Below are 16703 nucleotides of genomic sequence, written 5' to 3'. Positions count from 1 at the left end.
GGTGCTTAGCACTACAATACTACAGTATTGGTGTCTTGCTGGTCTTAAAATGATCAAATGTATCGGACCAGTCAGTTAACCTGCCTGTCCGTAAGTGGATACCAATCTAAACACTTATTTAAGGAGTGAGATGCGATTCAATTGGATGTTGGGGGAATGGGGGCTATAACATGGCTGTGAATGAAGACTATGAAATCCCAATTTATTACCATTTAAATGGTGAAATCATTTCTGAACTTACTGCTTCCATTAATGAGGTTTTAGTTGCCATTGTGAAATGAGGTGGAACATCAATGTGCACAAAAGTAGAGCTGGCCATGATTTTCTCCTGTGATACTCATTTAATTTTATTGTATTGCATTTAGAGAAGCTACTAATGCTGATACTCGTTTATTTTCCAGGTTTCGGACTATCCTTTAATCTCCAGCCGTCCCTGACCATAATAGGGAAGTACTTCCTGGTGAAGAGGCCCATAGCTAACGGCCTGGCAATGGCTGGGAGCCCCGTGTTCCTGTGCACCCTCGCTCCCCTCAACCAGTTCCTGTTCGACATGTTCGGGTGGAGAGGAAGCTTCTTAATCCTAGGAGCCCTGCTGCTCAACTGCTGCGTGGCTGGAGCTCTGATGAGGCCCATCGATGAGAAGCCCCGAGAGAAGCTCGACACCCCCGAGAACGGCTACGGCGGCTCCAACGGCGCCTTAACTCCCACCGAGTCGGAGAGCAAGGACCAGGCCAAGGCGGGGTGCATGCGCAAAGTGGACACGTTCATCGACCTCTCGCTCTTCAAGCACAGAGGTTTCATCATCTACCTCACTGGGAACGTGGTCATGTTCTTCGGCTTCTTCGCCCCCATCGTCTTCCTGGCCCCCTACGCCAAGCACCTGGGCGTGGATGAGTACTCGGCCGCTTACCTGCTCTCCATCCTGGCTATAGTTGACATGATCGCCAGGCCTGGAACTGGGCTGATGGCCAACACAAAATGGATCCGTCCCAGGATCCAGTACCTGTTCAGCTTCGCTGTGTCCTACAACGGCCTGTGTCACCTCCTGTGCCCCCTGGCGTCTGGGTACGGAGGACTGGTGGTCTACTCCATCTTCTTCGGCATCGCGTTCGGTATGGTGTGCGCTCTGCTCTTTGAGTGCCTCATGGACCTGGTGGGAGCTCAGAGGTTCTCCAGTGCCGTTGGACTCGTGACCATCATCGAATGCTGTCCAGTGCTTCTTGGACCACCAATTGCAGGTAGGATTCATCTACCCAAAATATCACAATATCTTACACCAGTGGTCCTCACTCCTGGTTCGGGAGAGTCGCAGGGTGTGCTGGTTTTTGTTTTCACCTGAATATCAGAAACCATTTCAGACCCAAGAAACCAGGTGAGGTGAGTTAACTGTGTAATTAACTGCTTAACAACAAAAACCAGCACACCCTGTGGCTCTCCAGGACCAGGAGTGAGGACCACTGTCTTACACCTAAAGCCACAGTTTAATAGGGCCCTGACATTATTACTCAGACTTGTTGTCTTGTATTTTGGAAAAAAGGCCCCAAAAATGTAGAAAAATATTAGCGAAATGGAACCGAGTGTCGATTAAAAGAAAATATTGTTCCCAACACAGTCGCTTTATGCCAACAATGTACAACTGAAGCGGTTTCCTGGGTGTCATTGTTGTAAAGCATTCCTGCAGAATTGGATTATCATCGGTAATGGAGTCGCCCGGCTCGGCGCGCCCAGAGAAAAGCAGTAATTGGTCACGCGTATTTACTGCTGCTGTGAGCGAGATGCTGCTCTTTTTCCTGGCACGCCCGCTGGAGAATTAGTCGCCCGGTACAAATTACGGAACCTAAGCGCTTGTAAATGTAATGAAGGTCTCTGTGCGCTTGACGTTTTTCGCCCAGTTCCCTGGCGAGATGTGTGGCGAAGCAACACTCGTCTGTTCCAGCTCCACCGCTGTCGCCCATGCTAGCAAAACCCATCGTCAAATCTCACGCCGTTGATCACTTTCAGACATTATCCTAATGCAGGTTAGGTCCTCCGGTCCAATGGCCACAGGCCTATTATTTTCTAAGAATTCTACTACTGCTAAAGGCAGTAACAGAAGGCCCAGTGTGACACTTAAAGATAAAGTTCTTTGGTGACCTCCTGTAGGCGTCAGTATAGCAGCAGTTTAGTCCCATGGGATGCTGACTTGTTCTGCGTAGGGCAGTTTTGATGGAGTTGCGTGCTGTTGAGAGCATACATAAGATTTACACTGAGTGCTACTTAATGAAACGCCTGAAATCATTTTCCAAGGCTCTACAGTAATATTTTTTGTCATGCAAGGGTGTAGTTGAACTCACCCCCTCACATATTGCAGGCTACATAAAAGTTAATTATTTTCACTCCTTCCCGAGAAGGGGTGTGTTTTTGTTTATTTTCTGCACTGCTGGTTCCTTTCATTTTTAATTTTGTTCCTAATGTAAGTGGAGGTAAAACACAACCCTCGCTCCTGTCCAAAGACGGGGAGATGAGTAACCAGAGGGGGAGAAGAACAAAGCTTTGAAGCATCTGTGGACATCAGCTGGCTGAATACCAAAGTCATCACAGTTCAGAGTGGAGCTTTCATTTCTCGGCCAAACCTGAAAGGCAATAACAAACGAGAGCAGCGATGGAGAGGCCTTCGCACGCCACGGGTCCTGAGACGCCGCCGCCGTCGGCGGAAGTCCTAGCGTCCCCTCCAGCTAGCGTCGGTCCCTGCTTTTTAATGAGCTGGAAATTTATCGGTCTTGTGTTGCTTTGCTTGACCTGTGTGGAGGTGCCGGTTTAATGGAGTAAATAACTGCCTCCCTACTCAGCGCATGATTATGTTAGTCTCAGGAGGGCAGGAGCGTTACATTTACCCTTACAAGTCTCCTCATTACGAGCCACCTCTCCATGCCACCGCTCAACCTCCGGGTCAGCCTAATTAGGGCCAAGTGAGGAAATTGCTGTAATTAGCCTTTCTGCTTTGCGCTTAATGAGTGAAGTTTGAGCGAAATTCATTAAAGGCTGTTACCTGTGCGATAATTAAGTGATGAATACATTAAAAAAGGAGGCGACTTCACCAGATGGGCTTAATTACCCGCCCAATCAAGGGCTGTTTTAATGGCAGTGATGGTCATCAGCTTCTGTCAAGCAAGGAATATGATCAATCAATCCTTGCCCTTTGAGCTAGTGCAGCCCTGACCAGAGGCAGCTACCCCCACCACACACACACTCACACACACACGCGCACACACACACATACATACGATCTTGAATTGGACAACTCATTAAGATCTTGTTTTAATTGGTTTACCCAACTTGCAACCTTCCCTCAGATACACAGCCTTTTGACTTCCCTGCACGTTGGCTCATGTAATTCGGAAACACTGTTTCCTGCATGTGTCCTTTCACATACTGCTCAATTAGGCCATGGCAATTATGTGCATCCCTGTACTGTTCCTGGAAGTCAATCAATGATCACTCGTCAAAATAAACTGTATAATGCTAATAATAAGCTAACACTGCCAAAGTAGCTAAATCACATAGTATTTAAATGTAAACAATGAAAGCAATGTATCATTGAGCTGAAAAAGAAACATATTTTAACTGTAGCCTCATGGTACAGAAATGGTGCAGTGTTCTTTGAGTGCAGTGTGCTGGCGCTTGGTTTAATGAGGCTCACCTGCGGGACTGACGGACAGAAAGACTGATGTCTGCTCACAGCCTGCCGGGTCACCAGTGACGGGCGCTCTCGTTCTCATTCAGAGCCGCGTCTTTCGGCTCCGTTCGTTAAGAGGATGTGTGTGTTCGGCTCGCTCGCTGGTCTCGTATGTTCCTCAGCGCATTGCTCGTTCACAGCAGTGAACTGTGGTTCGCGACGTAAACAAGGCGCCCACGCGTGGCTCCCTCAGAATATCATCCAGTCCAGTTATGGAACTGATTTATGATTTCCTCTGTTAACAGTAATTATCGTGTAAACCACAACCAAGTTTAATAGGCTATATAACCATAACCATTACCCCTCTTTTAGGCAGCATTCATTCATACGGTCCTTCATTTGCGGTTGATTGATTGGCATTTCAGTTAGCCCATCGGCCTTCACACAGATGCTGGCGTGATCAGTTGCGGTTGGACACTGTGTAAGTCACTAAAATCACTGTCTTTGGCTAAGGAGACAGATGGGAAATGAGCAGATCTCAGCACTCGGGGAGGGAGCCAGACAAACTGATCTTTGATGGAGAACACTCGCGTCAGTTTGTTCATTTGAAAGATTTGTTCATGCCCCCTTGTGTGTCAGCAGACATGGTGTGTCCAGGAGAAGAGTATGTGTAAGTCCTTGTGCGCGTGGGGCTGGACTTTTGTTTGTGAGAGCAGGCATCTCACTAGATTCTGTTTCACTAAAGGAGCCAAACGACTTTCACAAAGAGCAACATTTGGATGCGTTTACCGGGTTGATCTCATTTCACCATGACTCCAGCAGGACTGCCTGTTTCTGTTTGCTCATTACCGAGGCACTTTGGTTTCACGGACATGTCTAACGTGTAATAAAATCAAGCACAAGTGTGGAGCCACACACACTGAAAATGGGACATAAAACCAATGATGAGCATCATCGCTCCTAAAATATATCTGTCACTCAGAATGCATCAGTGTTATGTTATCAGAGCACGCGATTCACATCATAGGCATTCTCTAGCCAACAAATGCTCAAATTTGGTATAATACCACAGCCACTGTGTCTGCTGTAAGTGGGCTCTCCTCTGCCTATGGGCTGAATATACTTCATTACAGTGTCCGCAGTTTTGATTCAAGTTGGCTCCCCGTTCAAAAGTCATTCTTGTTCTGTTACTCTAAAAACCTGACTTCACGTATCGATTTGTTCAGCTGCTTTGCAAGTTCCTGATCTAAGAGCAGGGAGATCAAAGGGTAGGGAGTTCCACTGAGGTCAGCTCGGTCCATTTTCACATAACAGCCGTAAGTGACCTTTACGCTTCTCGGTCAGTCATAACTAAGCCTAGCTTTGATCCGGAGTGAATTTAAAACTAGAAATGTGCCTGGAATTTGGGAATACATTTCAGGTGAACGCTGTGAATGCGATATGATGAGTAAATGTCCTGTGTTTGTGCACTGCTCTCTTCCTCTCACGTAGGGGCGCTGGTGGACCTCTTCAACGACTACAAGTACATGTACTACGCCTGCGGGGCGGTGATGCTGGCCGCCGGGCTCTTCCTCTTCGTCATGAACTTCTACAACTACCGGATCCTGGACCGGGAGAAGGAGCAGCAGGAGAGGGACGTGGAGCTGTCGGCCGCAGAGAAGGTGAGCATGAGAGAGGAAGAGGAGGTGAAGGAAGAGGAGGACCGTGCCCAGGAGGAGCAGATGGTGGAGGAGGAGGAGGAGGAGGAGGAGGTGGACGGCCATGCCTGACCACAGAGGCCCAGCCTGACCACGTGGATTACCCAGCGAGAGCTCACCTCTGTCTCGCACAGACTGCGCTGTCTGACCTCTGCAGGAACAACTGTAATTACTGTACCGCTCAACAATAACACCATTTAACTGTGCTTGGTCTGTTTCTGTCTGCCTGTCTCTCTTTCTCTCTCCCTTTCTCTCTGTCTCTCTCCATTTATATCTATCTCTCCCACTCTCTCCCCCTCTCTCTTTCTATCTTTCCCTCTCTCCCTCTCTCCCTCTTTCCCTCTCTCCCACTACAGTTTTGTCTTCTGCATGTTACACAGTATTTATTGTTACTTGAAATTCAGCGTCCGTTTCACTGTGCATCAGAGCCAGAGGGAATGGCGTACGGGTGGAGGAATGTGTCATATTTGTGTCAGATTTTCCTCTTTTTTATGCTCTCATATATTTGTTTATATGAACATGATGGTATTTTATAAACAACTTTGTAGCAACCTACACTTATTTCTCTCATAGAATCTATAGCTAGCATGAGTCAGATTTTTTACAGTATGTTTTTACTTTTACAAGCGGTATGGTAATACATTTTATATTAATGTAGACGTATTTACTGTGGAGGATGACAGGCATACCACTTTACCTCATTACCATTTGCTGCTAAAGAAAAGTATATTCTGTAACAGTTTTGTCTTGTAGAATCTACAGTATTCATGCACTCTGCAAACTTCATCAAAAAAAGGTTTGCTACGTGATAAATAACAAATACTTTTTTCTCATCTGTCTGGCTGTATTATTTCTGCATTACTACACTAAAGCACATTCTTTCATATATATTCATAATTGGAATGAAAATACTCATTCTGATATTTCATATTATGATTCATGTTAATTTGTAAAACCACATTTAGTATTTCATGCGCGTGTTGACTTTACAAACTCCATTTGGTCTGCTTTGTTATGGCGTCAGTTCATGGTTTGGCTTATTTTGATGGTCCCACCTGATTTTTTTTTTTTTTCAGCAACCTAAAAATGTTGTTGCCAAGGCAGTGGTCACCTAACAAAGCATGACTGTCAAACTCCAGAAAGTTCTGGGCCAAACGCCTGCCACTGCATTTTCCTGCCAACACTCAGCAAATTGTCAAAGCAATAAATTAAAATCTCTCTGCTGGAGGTCCCGAGACAAGCCGCGGGAGACGGGGGAGGGGGACTGGGAGGCACTCCAGGGATGTGGGGCCTGGCGCTGAGTCTGCTCCTTCTCCTTCCCCGGTGCCGTTTCCCTGGCTCCACGCTCCCCTGCCCTCTCACACCTCCTCTCCCGTGCGCTCCACGCCCGGTGGCTCTCCCTCCACCGCACACACTCCTGCCCTTCCCTCTCAACCTTTAAAACTCCATCTCAGGTGAGTGTTCGACACCTGGCAGTTTCCCTCTCGCCGCGCTCAGTCGGCGACCTTCCCTGTCCCGCTTTTAAACCGTGCTCTCGGGCGAGTGTTCAGCGCCCAGCGCCACACCAGAAGCCCGGTGCTGGGATACTGCTGTGTGCAGCTTCTTCTGTGCTTTACAACCCCGTGTTGAGCTGCCAAATAAGCTAAGCTTGCTGCTACAGTAGGTGCACATTCTTAGCGGCAAGCCCAATAAATAATACAAAAGTTTAAGCTATCAGTCAAGGTTATTTTCTGATGGACAGTGCAGCAAGCCATTTCGTGGCGGGCATTAAAAATGGAAAAGCTTGCAAAAAAAAAAATTGATGGGTCCATGAGAGGCGTGTTTTTGCCTCAGAGTATGTGGGTATGTGTCAACATGAGCAAGGGTTAACCTTTTCCAAAGTCCATTCTCCGGCCTCCGGAATCACTGACTGGAGATTTCCAAGACCCGCACGACCCAGGAGATTGGACACCCCCGAACGTAGAGCAAAACAAGGGTCACCTGGCAAATTGAGAGAGGGCCCTTGCATAAAAAGGCCACGGAAACAGTGATGTCAGCTCTTCGGATTCAAGGATGGTCAAAGAGCAGCGCTTGTATCAAGGCTGTAGGCTTGGAGGAGAAATTGAACGTGTTGCTTCAGAGCACTCCCGATTAGATGCAGGTCCGTGTTTGCACAGCTGTTGTTCTCGCTGGCTGTCCTGCTGAAAGGGCAATAGGGGAACTCTTGTCAGGGGGTATTTACATTCGATTGTGTGAGAAGGTGGCTTGTCCTGAAATGGCCGCCCAGTGGGTCAGCTGGTTTTGATATTACTAATGCTAGTTTTGATGTTACTTATGCAAAATGTAAGTAACCTTATTTATGTTTGATAAGTAATTATGGTCATATCAGCATGTACAGTAAGATGATGTGAACTGAGCATGCATCCTCTTGTATTTTATCTGATGGAACATGATTCTCTTTTCATAATTCTTCTTTTCTGACTGCATTCATAAAGACCAGACATCCTCATGTATTTGCCTCTATATTATTCTGCTGCTGAGAATAAGGGCAATAACGTGCTATTGAGCAATAAGCTGTGTTGCCACAATTAATAGGTTTTTAGGCAATGCATAATAATAGAACTGAATGATTTACTGGGTAAAAACTCTGGATTAGGGTTTAAAATTTTTGCGAAGACCAGAATTGTGCCAATGCATGGTGGATAATTGCCTGGAATAAATTTTGCATTGCAAAAATGCAAAGTTGCCTTTATACAAAATAGCTTGATAGATACATCAGTGCTCCTGCCTGACCTTCTAATAGAAATGCGCTTGTAACACCTACTGCTCATTGCTGCAGATCAGATCAAAACTGAACGATGTCTGTGTAAATTATTATTTACCATTATTTAGTATTTTTCATGAAATGAAAAATAATACAACTTTTTTCCAGTTTATCAAGTTCTTTGTTTCTAAATTTTAATTTGGGACAAAAGAGATTTGTAGGTCTTAGAAAGCCTGTTACAGTGGAAGACGTACTGCACTGTGAGCTGCGATCAACACACAAATGGAATTTGTAGCTCTGAACTGTAGATGTCATTGTATTGATGTCGACTAGACGTAAAATGGAGGCTTGTGTCTCATTAAGGCTTGCATCAAAATAATAGGATTGAATTTACCAGCAGCTATGGAAGGGACTATGGGCATAAGGTTACAGTCATTTTAAGATTGGTTTGGTGTCACTTGACCTAGCCCAATATTATAAGCCTTTTAATGAATGATGTCTGGTCAATAACCATGAAGGCTTTGGAGATATCAGCAAGAGATAGTGATATGGGTTTGTTTTGAAATAATTTGAAGTTTTAGACTAAGCAGAGACGAAAGACTTTTAAAAGACCAGGGTCCTAATTTTCTGAGACTGTAAATGGTAAAGCATTAATATCTGCAATGTAATTACAGTTAATTTACAATCACTTTGACACTAATTTCAGAACCTTGAGGTCATTTTTCAAAACTGTAGACACAAAACTCAAAACAGATAATTCAGCCAGATCTTTTGTAAAAGCAATGAAAAATGATTCAGTTTGGTCCACATACAGTGCTCTTGTGCTAACTGTGAAAAGTTCTAAAAAGTATCAAATGCTTGTTTGCAATTGTAAAAAAACTGAAACAAACCCACAGTATGTTATAGTTATATATTTTTTTTTCTTTTTTTTTTTTTTTCTTTTGTGTGGGCAATATTTTCTTTTGTGTGGGCAATATAAACAAATGTTCCCACAGTATTTAATGAAAAATGAGGAATTTGAACCAATGAGCTTGGACCAAGTGCAAGATTTCTTCAAAGATATGAATGCACAATGCATGTTTTGAACAGGCGAACAGTGTTACGAGTGCTTACCATTTTGAGTGTTGTGTCAAAGGTTTTGAAAATTGAGCACAAGCTTGTGAGATTAGGGTCGAAGTGATTGTAATAAACTGTCAAAATGTCTCCTCCTGTAATGGTTTTAAATCACCAATGTTTCCCTCCAGTGAACCTTGGACACGATGCATTTTTCCTTATAAAGCTTCTTCCTTGATGAAAGGACTAGTAGTACGTATATAGTTATCTATTGATATCATACTCTACATTAAACTAATTGGTAATTCACTTATGTGTAAGAATATTAATGAGAAAGTTGCTTCGATTTAGGGGTCCTATAGATCTGAAACAAGTGTAATGATTATTACATTTTTCAAAAGTGGATTTAACTATAAAAGTTAGGCAAACTTTTTCAAAGTGTTTCTGTGAGGCCGGAGGATAACAGCACATAGGGATAATTTAGATGAACTACTTCTTGCTCACATTGTGTTTGTCTTGCCTTTCTGAATGAAGCATGCATTTTATCTCTGTTCTTTTTAACTGATTATGCTCAGTGAATTGGTAAAGAGAAACACGAAACCAAATTATTCTGTATGTATTTGAGTAATGTTGACATTACTCAATGTTGAGTCAGAACACTCCCCCACAAAATGTTTGAATCATCATAAAATATAATTTCACATTTTTGGCAAACCATTTGAAGGTTAAAAATAAATCACCAATGTAATTTTACATCAGTATATTATTCTAATTATACATGGTTATATTTTGAGATCTGTCATCATGGTTTTGTTCTGTGATTAATATTTCGCGGTTTTAGATATTCTGATACTCCTCTGATTCTTCTCAAAAACTCACTGTGTGTGTATATGTGCGTGACTATGTGTGTGCATGTGTACGTGCATACCCGCATGTGTGTGTGAGCGTGACTATGTGTGTGCATGTGTGCGTGCATACCTGTGTGTGTGTGTGTGTGTGTGTATGTGTGTGTGTAGGGAGGGTTATGGGGTTTCAGCATAATTCATCTAGCTGTGGAACAGTCCCTTTTCTTATTATTCATGTACCCTGGTTTGGGACACAACTTTTCCCGGCACCCGCAGTGATGGATACCAGGTCACTTCAGCCTGCACACACTCCTGCTTTACAAACACACGATCCATCTCCACCCGCAACCTCTCCTTAACACACCGGCTACCCGTGCTAGCGTTTGACTTTGCTTTCTCTGAGCAAACCTCTACAGCATAAAACATAAAGTGGCGTTTTCGCCGCGTTCAGCAGTCAAACCTGCGGCGAGAGAGTAGGAGAGAGAGCGGGGGAGGAGAGGGGGGAGAGAGAGAGCACTGCTAGGGGGATCTATTGAAATACTGTTTCATCACTCATCCCTTTCTCCGCGTCCCGTCCCAGGACCAGGGGAGGTAATGAAAGTAATTTAACATACATCTATAATTAATTCCTGTTCATTGGGAGCTGGTGGCGATTGCCCCCCCTTGCTGCGTGGCTGTTGTTGATGGAGTGTATTTATTATGTGCACTTGAAGGCAGTGGTGCGCCGGAGCAGGGGGCAGTGACATGGTAACTCTGTCCCCGCCCGAATATGGGCCACTCTTGGTCTGGCTGCACTCTCCTCTCCGGAAAATGAAAGAGGTGCGATCCATAACACAGTTCTGCCTGAGGCTGATGTGCTCTCTCTCCCTCCTCTTGTCCCTCTTCTCTCTCTCTTCTGCTCCCCCCTCTCACTCTTTCTCTCTCCCCCTCCCCCCTCTCCCTATCGCTCTCTCGTCACTTGACTGCTGTGTCTTTTTATTCTCCTTTTCTCCGAATCTCCTCTTCATCTACCTGGCTCTCAGTTCCATTTCCCTCTCTCTAAGAAAAGTTACAATTTACCTTGGCACAGGATACTTCCTAAACGCAGCTGTCTCTCCCTCTGACGGTCTCCCTTTGAGAGAAGCGCTGCGTCTCGCTGTGGTCGATTGATTTTGAGCCCTGCTTTCGGTGCCGGTTCCCTGGCACGCCGAAGCGCCGTCTCTCCGCTCTGCGATGGAGGCCGGGTAAGCAGATGTGGAGCGGGCCGCCGGTCTGCACTCTTCGCCAGCAGGGCGTGTAAATGTCTGCTTTAATGGGCAGCATATGGAGAGCTGATGGATGAGTGTCCATCCCCAGCCGACAGGTTCTGACCCGTCTCTCTGTCACGGCGACCCGCGCTCAATGGGCCAGGCTGAGGTCCAGTGTATACTCTCACCACAGAACTAGCTCTGCGAGATTAAAGGCAGGGTCCGTCCACAGCTCCGACTCATGGGTTCTGACATGAGAGGATGGGCGATGGGCACACTGTTCCACAAAGTTAACTGCACTAAAATGTAAAGTAAAACCCAGACCTGTACTGAAGTAAAAAGCGTTGTTCCAGGTTTTACTTTGTGCAGGTACACAGTAATCCTGCCTTGGTAGGGCTCTCCTGGTAGTATGTGATGATCAAAATAAACATGCATAATACATAATATTAAATTCAAGTGTAATAATGACTAATGAAAATAACAGTAACCAGGTCCTACAATAAAAATATCAAGAATTAAGCACAAATAATCGGCAATAATACAAGTTTAAATATTAGATAAGGATGAGTTTTAAAACAAATTGAGGTTGAGACTGTCTGTGCTGTGTTACTATGTTTGTCAAGCTAATGTGTGCTGAGTTTTCTGGCACAAAATGGATGCCATTGATGGTGGTTGTTAGAGCTTTCCATCACATTGGGCCTGCGCACATTAGATTTATCACATTACATTATTGGCATTTGGCAGACACTCTTATCCAGAGCGACGTACAGTTGATTAGACTAAGCAGGAGACAATCCTCCCCAAGAGCAATGCAGGGTAAAGGGCCTTGCTCAAGGGCCCAAAGGCTGTGTGGATCTTATTGTGGCTACACTAGGGATTCAAACCACCAACCTTGCCTGTCCCAGTCATTTAGCTTAACCACTACGCAACAGGCTGCTCCGCAGGCTGACAGCAACAAAATGATCAAGGTACTTACAATAGGAGACTCTTTCTGGCAGACATGGAGCAAGGAGGAGCTCAAAAGTAATTAAAATATTATCTAGTGTAGAGAGGTTAGAAGTATAACATTTCATTTATTTTTGTGTTTTTGTGGTTTTCTGAACTTAAGGTGAAAAAAATGCAAAGCTTCTGGTTAATTTGGCCAAGAGGCAACAAATAAATGCATAACGAAACTGACCCCAGTTTTGATCCCTGATGAACTTAAGTTACAATCAACTCACAGATTCAGTACTTCATCCTAAATCAGCACACTCTGAATAATAATTCTATAAATAAATGAATACATAAATAGTGTGATTGGAGTTGGAATTATACACAAGTCACTTTCAAAACCATTTTGGTCTCCCTCAGGCAGTCTTTCCCAGGGACTTTTTCAGCGCCATTTTGTCAATGTTTATTCATTTCTGAAGAGGATTAAACACCCACTCCCTCTCTGTAATCAATAGGCTTTCCTCCCCCTGAAACAAACCCTTGGCTTGAGTGTCCTAGCAGTCAATACAGCTCATTTTTACACTGCCGATTATTCCATGTAATTCAGCCTTCCGTGGTAATGACCTTGCAACTTTTTTTCTTATTTTAATTTGAGAAGTGAAATCTAGTTTGACATGAAGCCTAGAAGATGTATTACAACTCCATGGCAACTGCTTTCTGCAATAAGGTCGCCGTGGAAGTGTTTAATTAGTCCGGAATGGCTGTCCCCGTGGAGTGGCTTTTTATTACCTCAATATGTCATATGAACACATCACCGAGAGAGAGAGAGAGAGAGAGAGAGAGGGGGAGAGGGGGATAGAGTGAGAGGGAGAGAGAGGAAGAGAGAGTGAGAGAGTGTGTGTGAGAGAGTGAGAGAGATAGAGAGAGAGTAAAAGAGAGGGAGAGAGGGAGAGATAGATAGAGAGAGAGGGAGAAAGACAGAGAGTGATAGAAAGAGAGATAAAGAGAGAGTAGGAGAGAGAGGCAGACAGAGAATAGGAGAGAGAGGGAGATAGAGAGACACAGAGAGAGAGAGAAACAGATCTCTGTTAAATTGTGTTATTGTACAGATGTACAATAATTACATTTGTTCCTACACTAGCTGTTGTACAGGATGCAATTTAGCCGAGAGAAATTATTTGATTCTGGTCTATCCTCATTACCAAGGGTGCATGGACCAGATGCCTTCCCCCTCTCTCCTTTTAGAGACTATTGGGTTGTTGGATTAGACTGCCCACAAAACCAAATGACGAATACCAGTATAATTTCAGTACGAGATGGATTATCGACAACTACACACTTATTGATTGGTATTGTCACCCTAAACAGCCTGCCTGTCACATATATGAACAGTGCTTACATGTAAGTCTGTGCTTTTGGCAGTTTCTCCTCCAACCTCGGCTGAATTCAGATGATTGGTACAATGAGTGCTTTAATGAGGTTCCCCAAGTCAGTACGGACCCCAGGGCCAAAGCCGACACGCTCACAGCACTAACAGCTGGGGACGGAGTCATGGTTGTTTGTCCAGAACTGAGCACAATCCTTCGAGAATTCACCTTGCGAGGCGTATTGTTTGCCAAAGATTGGGGGTGGGTGGGTGAGCTGGTATGATTTCAGAGGTACAAATGACTTTTTTCCAAGGTCACAAATTTCTCCCTGCCATTGAAATCATTTGCAGAATTTGTTAGATTGGATTAATAGAATTACAGTAACTTTTGTTCCACAAAAGGAAAGTGGCAGCAAAAAAATAATAAAAAATCTTGATAGTCTATATTATGTAGCAGAAAGTGATTGATGGGCTCGTGGCTTTTCCATACAGAACCTTATTATCAGCAAATGTTTTTTTAGCCATCACCTAGAAATTGATCAATGTGTGCTCTCAAATTCAGAATGATTCTACCAAACAATTTAAGGTCACATACCTGTAGTGGATCACCATGACGCTAAAAAAGCATTTATCATGTAATATATCTGACCACTAGAGGTCAGTGTTGCTCTATAATAGAGGTTCGGGAGAGGTTTTCGCAGTGGTCTGAAACCCATTGACCTTCTTCCTTTCAATGACAAGCCTCCTGTCAACTTCTCATTTTCACTTTACTCCAGGTGATGGGAGTCATGTCCTACTTAATTATTAGGGGAATAAATACTACTGGGAATAGGGACTGCTGATTATGTGTGTCTGTGTGTGTTTGGGGGGGGGGGGGGGGGGGGGGGGGCAGCAGTGAGATGATGGGGACTCTGTGCTGAATGGAAAAGGGTCATCGTTTACTGAACCACGATTCTGAATTCTTGACAAAAAGGAAGAAATTACACTTCAGGATAAACACCCGTGCTAATCCCAAGGGGGTATAACATATATGGTAGACATGGCAGTGAAGTTCTCCTCGTTAGAGACTCTTGGAATCTAATTATAATGTAAGTAACAATGCAATTCATTCATATTTATTTAAATATGTTTTAACTCAGTGTGTTGACTACAGAAATGGGTTGTTATGCTTTACAACTGCAACAGATATTTACTCCTTAATTTACTGAGGAAGACTAATATGTCCATGTGAGTTTTGCATTCGCTATCCCTGTCATTTATATTGTTAATGTTTTGGTGATAAAGGAAAAGCCAGCTTATGAGAGGCTAAGCATTTTGTGTTAAAACATTTAAAGAGGGTTAGATGCTTGAGCACCAAAAGCCTTAAAAATGGAGGCAGGGGCCTTGCACTAAGTTGCGGCTGTTACAGCAATGCATGCAGGACTGTTTGAAGATGCACTTTGAGTGCAGCTCAGCGACAGAGCCTCAGACACATCTAAATGAGTGGATTACAATTCAGCATTTAATGATTTTTCTCTATTGATTTGTGAGCGTGTAGATGTCAACATTAAGATTTGATTACTGCTGACACGATTGCCGAGGTTGAAACACTGCCTTGTTATGCGAGCGATGCGCTGTGCATATTAAATATAGAAAGGTTCCTGTCGAGGTAATTAATAGCACAGCGGCGTTATGAGTTTCCTGGCACAAACAGGTGATCGGCTTGCACGGGTTGTTTCATGTGGAACTGAGAAAAGTAGGGTCATTTCCGCATTCACCTTCCATACATATATCTGTCATAGTATTTGGAGTAAGTGACTATGGCACCAGTATTTTACTTTCGAATGTCATACAAATAGAAATACGTACACTGACATCATTTCAAAGTTATGTCAGTTGGGGATCGATGGCTGGCACAAGGCTTGTTCAAAGTTATAACTCCTGCAGTCTTGTTGGATGTTTCCTTGTTTGCTGGCTGTGTATCAGGGTCTTACTTAAGCTCCTTACAGAGCCAGTGAAAATGGGTTGCGGGCCACAGTCCTGTAAGAGTTTGGGAGTTGCACTTTATCTTGTGGGAATAATCCCTCACACTTCATTAGATACTGCACCAGATTCCAGATTGAATTTCTAAATCTAGTGCTATCTTTTCAACCTTCAGTAGCTTCACTGATAATTGGATTCAAAAGTTAATTCCATCAAAGCAAGTTGCCATTTGAACTCATTCATATATTTACAATGGTCAACGATGATGATGACAGCACTGGATTATTATCATTAATAACTTCATTGCTCCAATTGTAAAGCATATATTACAGTGTATCTATAACAAACTCTACATACAGTACTTACATACATACATACATTTTCTGGCACAAACAGGTAATTGGTTTGTCTAATTCAGAATTCATTCATTCATCGTAATGTGTTCAGCAACTGTAATGTAGGGCTAACAATATAGGACTGATCAAAAGTTATGACAATGATATACAGTATAGTATCTGACTTTGTTCAACTTTTCTTCTCCTTTGGGTATGTAGTCATGCCTAATAACCATAAGGAGGTCCAGTGGTGTTCTGATGGGACCTCTAGTAATACTTAACTACACCCTGCATTTCCCTGGTGTGTTTGGTGTCAGTGTCAGTACATCAGGGATGGCAATTTTACATGCCGCACTAGAAATGAAATGTACAAATGTTACGATACTACAGCCACCTGCATTGAGAGAAGCCGTTGAAAACAGCTTTTTGGCTGAATTATCTATGATTCAAGAGGGGGGCCTCTCGGCTCTTTTCAAATCGTGCACATGATTTCTGAAATGTTTCTCGCGGCATAAATTCCAAATCAGGATAGGGTTTAAGTGCGGTTGCGGGATTTTTGACCCTTAGCTCAGAGATTTGTTTTTGTATTTTCTCAGACGATGAGCTGAGCGATTCGTGCGCTTCTCGGCTCTTTCTTCATGTTCTGTCATTTCCAGGTCGCAGGTCCCGGGAGGATCCCGCGCCGCAGGCCTGACATATATAACACATGGCACTGTCAGCCGGGCTTATTTTAGACTGGCCTCCTTGGCTGCAGGAAGTTTAACTTTATGTAAATCATATTAATAAATGTATTCCAAAGTCGCTCTAAGGATGGTGCTTTCTCTTTCACTGCGAGGTGCGGAGACTGTAATCCTTTGCCCCGTGTGGCCGCACACCTTGCCCCTTGTGGGC

General features: G+C 43.8%; 1 protein-coding gene across 2 annotated transcripts in view; it reads left to right on the top strand.

The window, feature by feature from the left end:
* The window catches only part of LOC133110105 (monocarboxylate transporter 2-like), a 15673-nt gene extending 9522 nt beyond the window's left edge, over nt 1–6151 (top strand). For both annotated transcript variants that reach the window (XM_061219983.1, XM_061219984.1), the window contains exons 4-5: nt 402–1238; nt 5147–6151. In XM_061219983.1, the coding sequence (XP_061075967.1) occupies nt 402–1238; nt 5147–5424 (1115 nt within the window). In that variant the 3' untranslated portion in view covers nt 5425–6151. The remainder of the gene's footprint in view (nt 1–401; nt 1239–5146) is intronic.
* Nucleotides 6152–16703: the final 10552 nt, after the last annotated feature.

The sequence above is a fragment of the Conger conger genome, chromosome 14 (genome assembly GCF_963514075.1).
Source record: "Conger conger chromosome 14, fConCon1.1, whole genome shotgun sequence".
Lineage (NCBI taxonomy): Eukaryota > Metazoa > Chordata > Actinopteri > Anguilliformes > Congridae > Conger > Conger conger.
The sequence above is the reverse complement of the archived record's forward strand: the minus strand, read 5'-3'. Positions and strand labels throughout refer to the sequence as shown.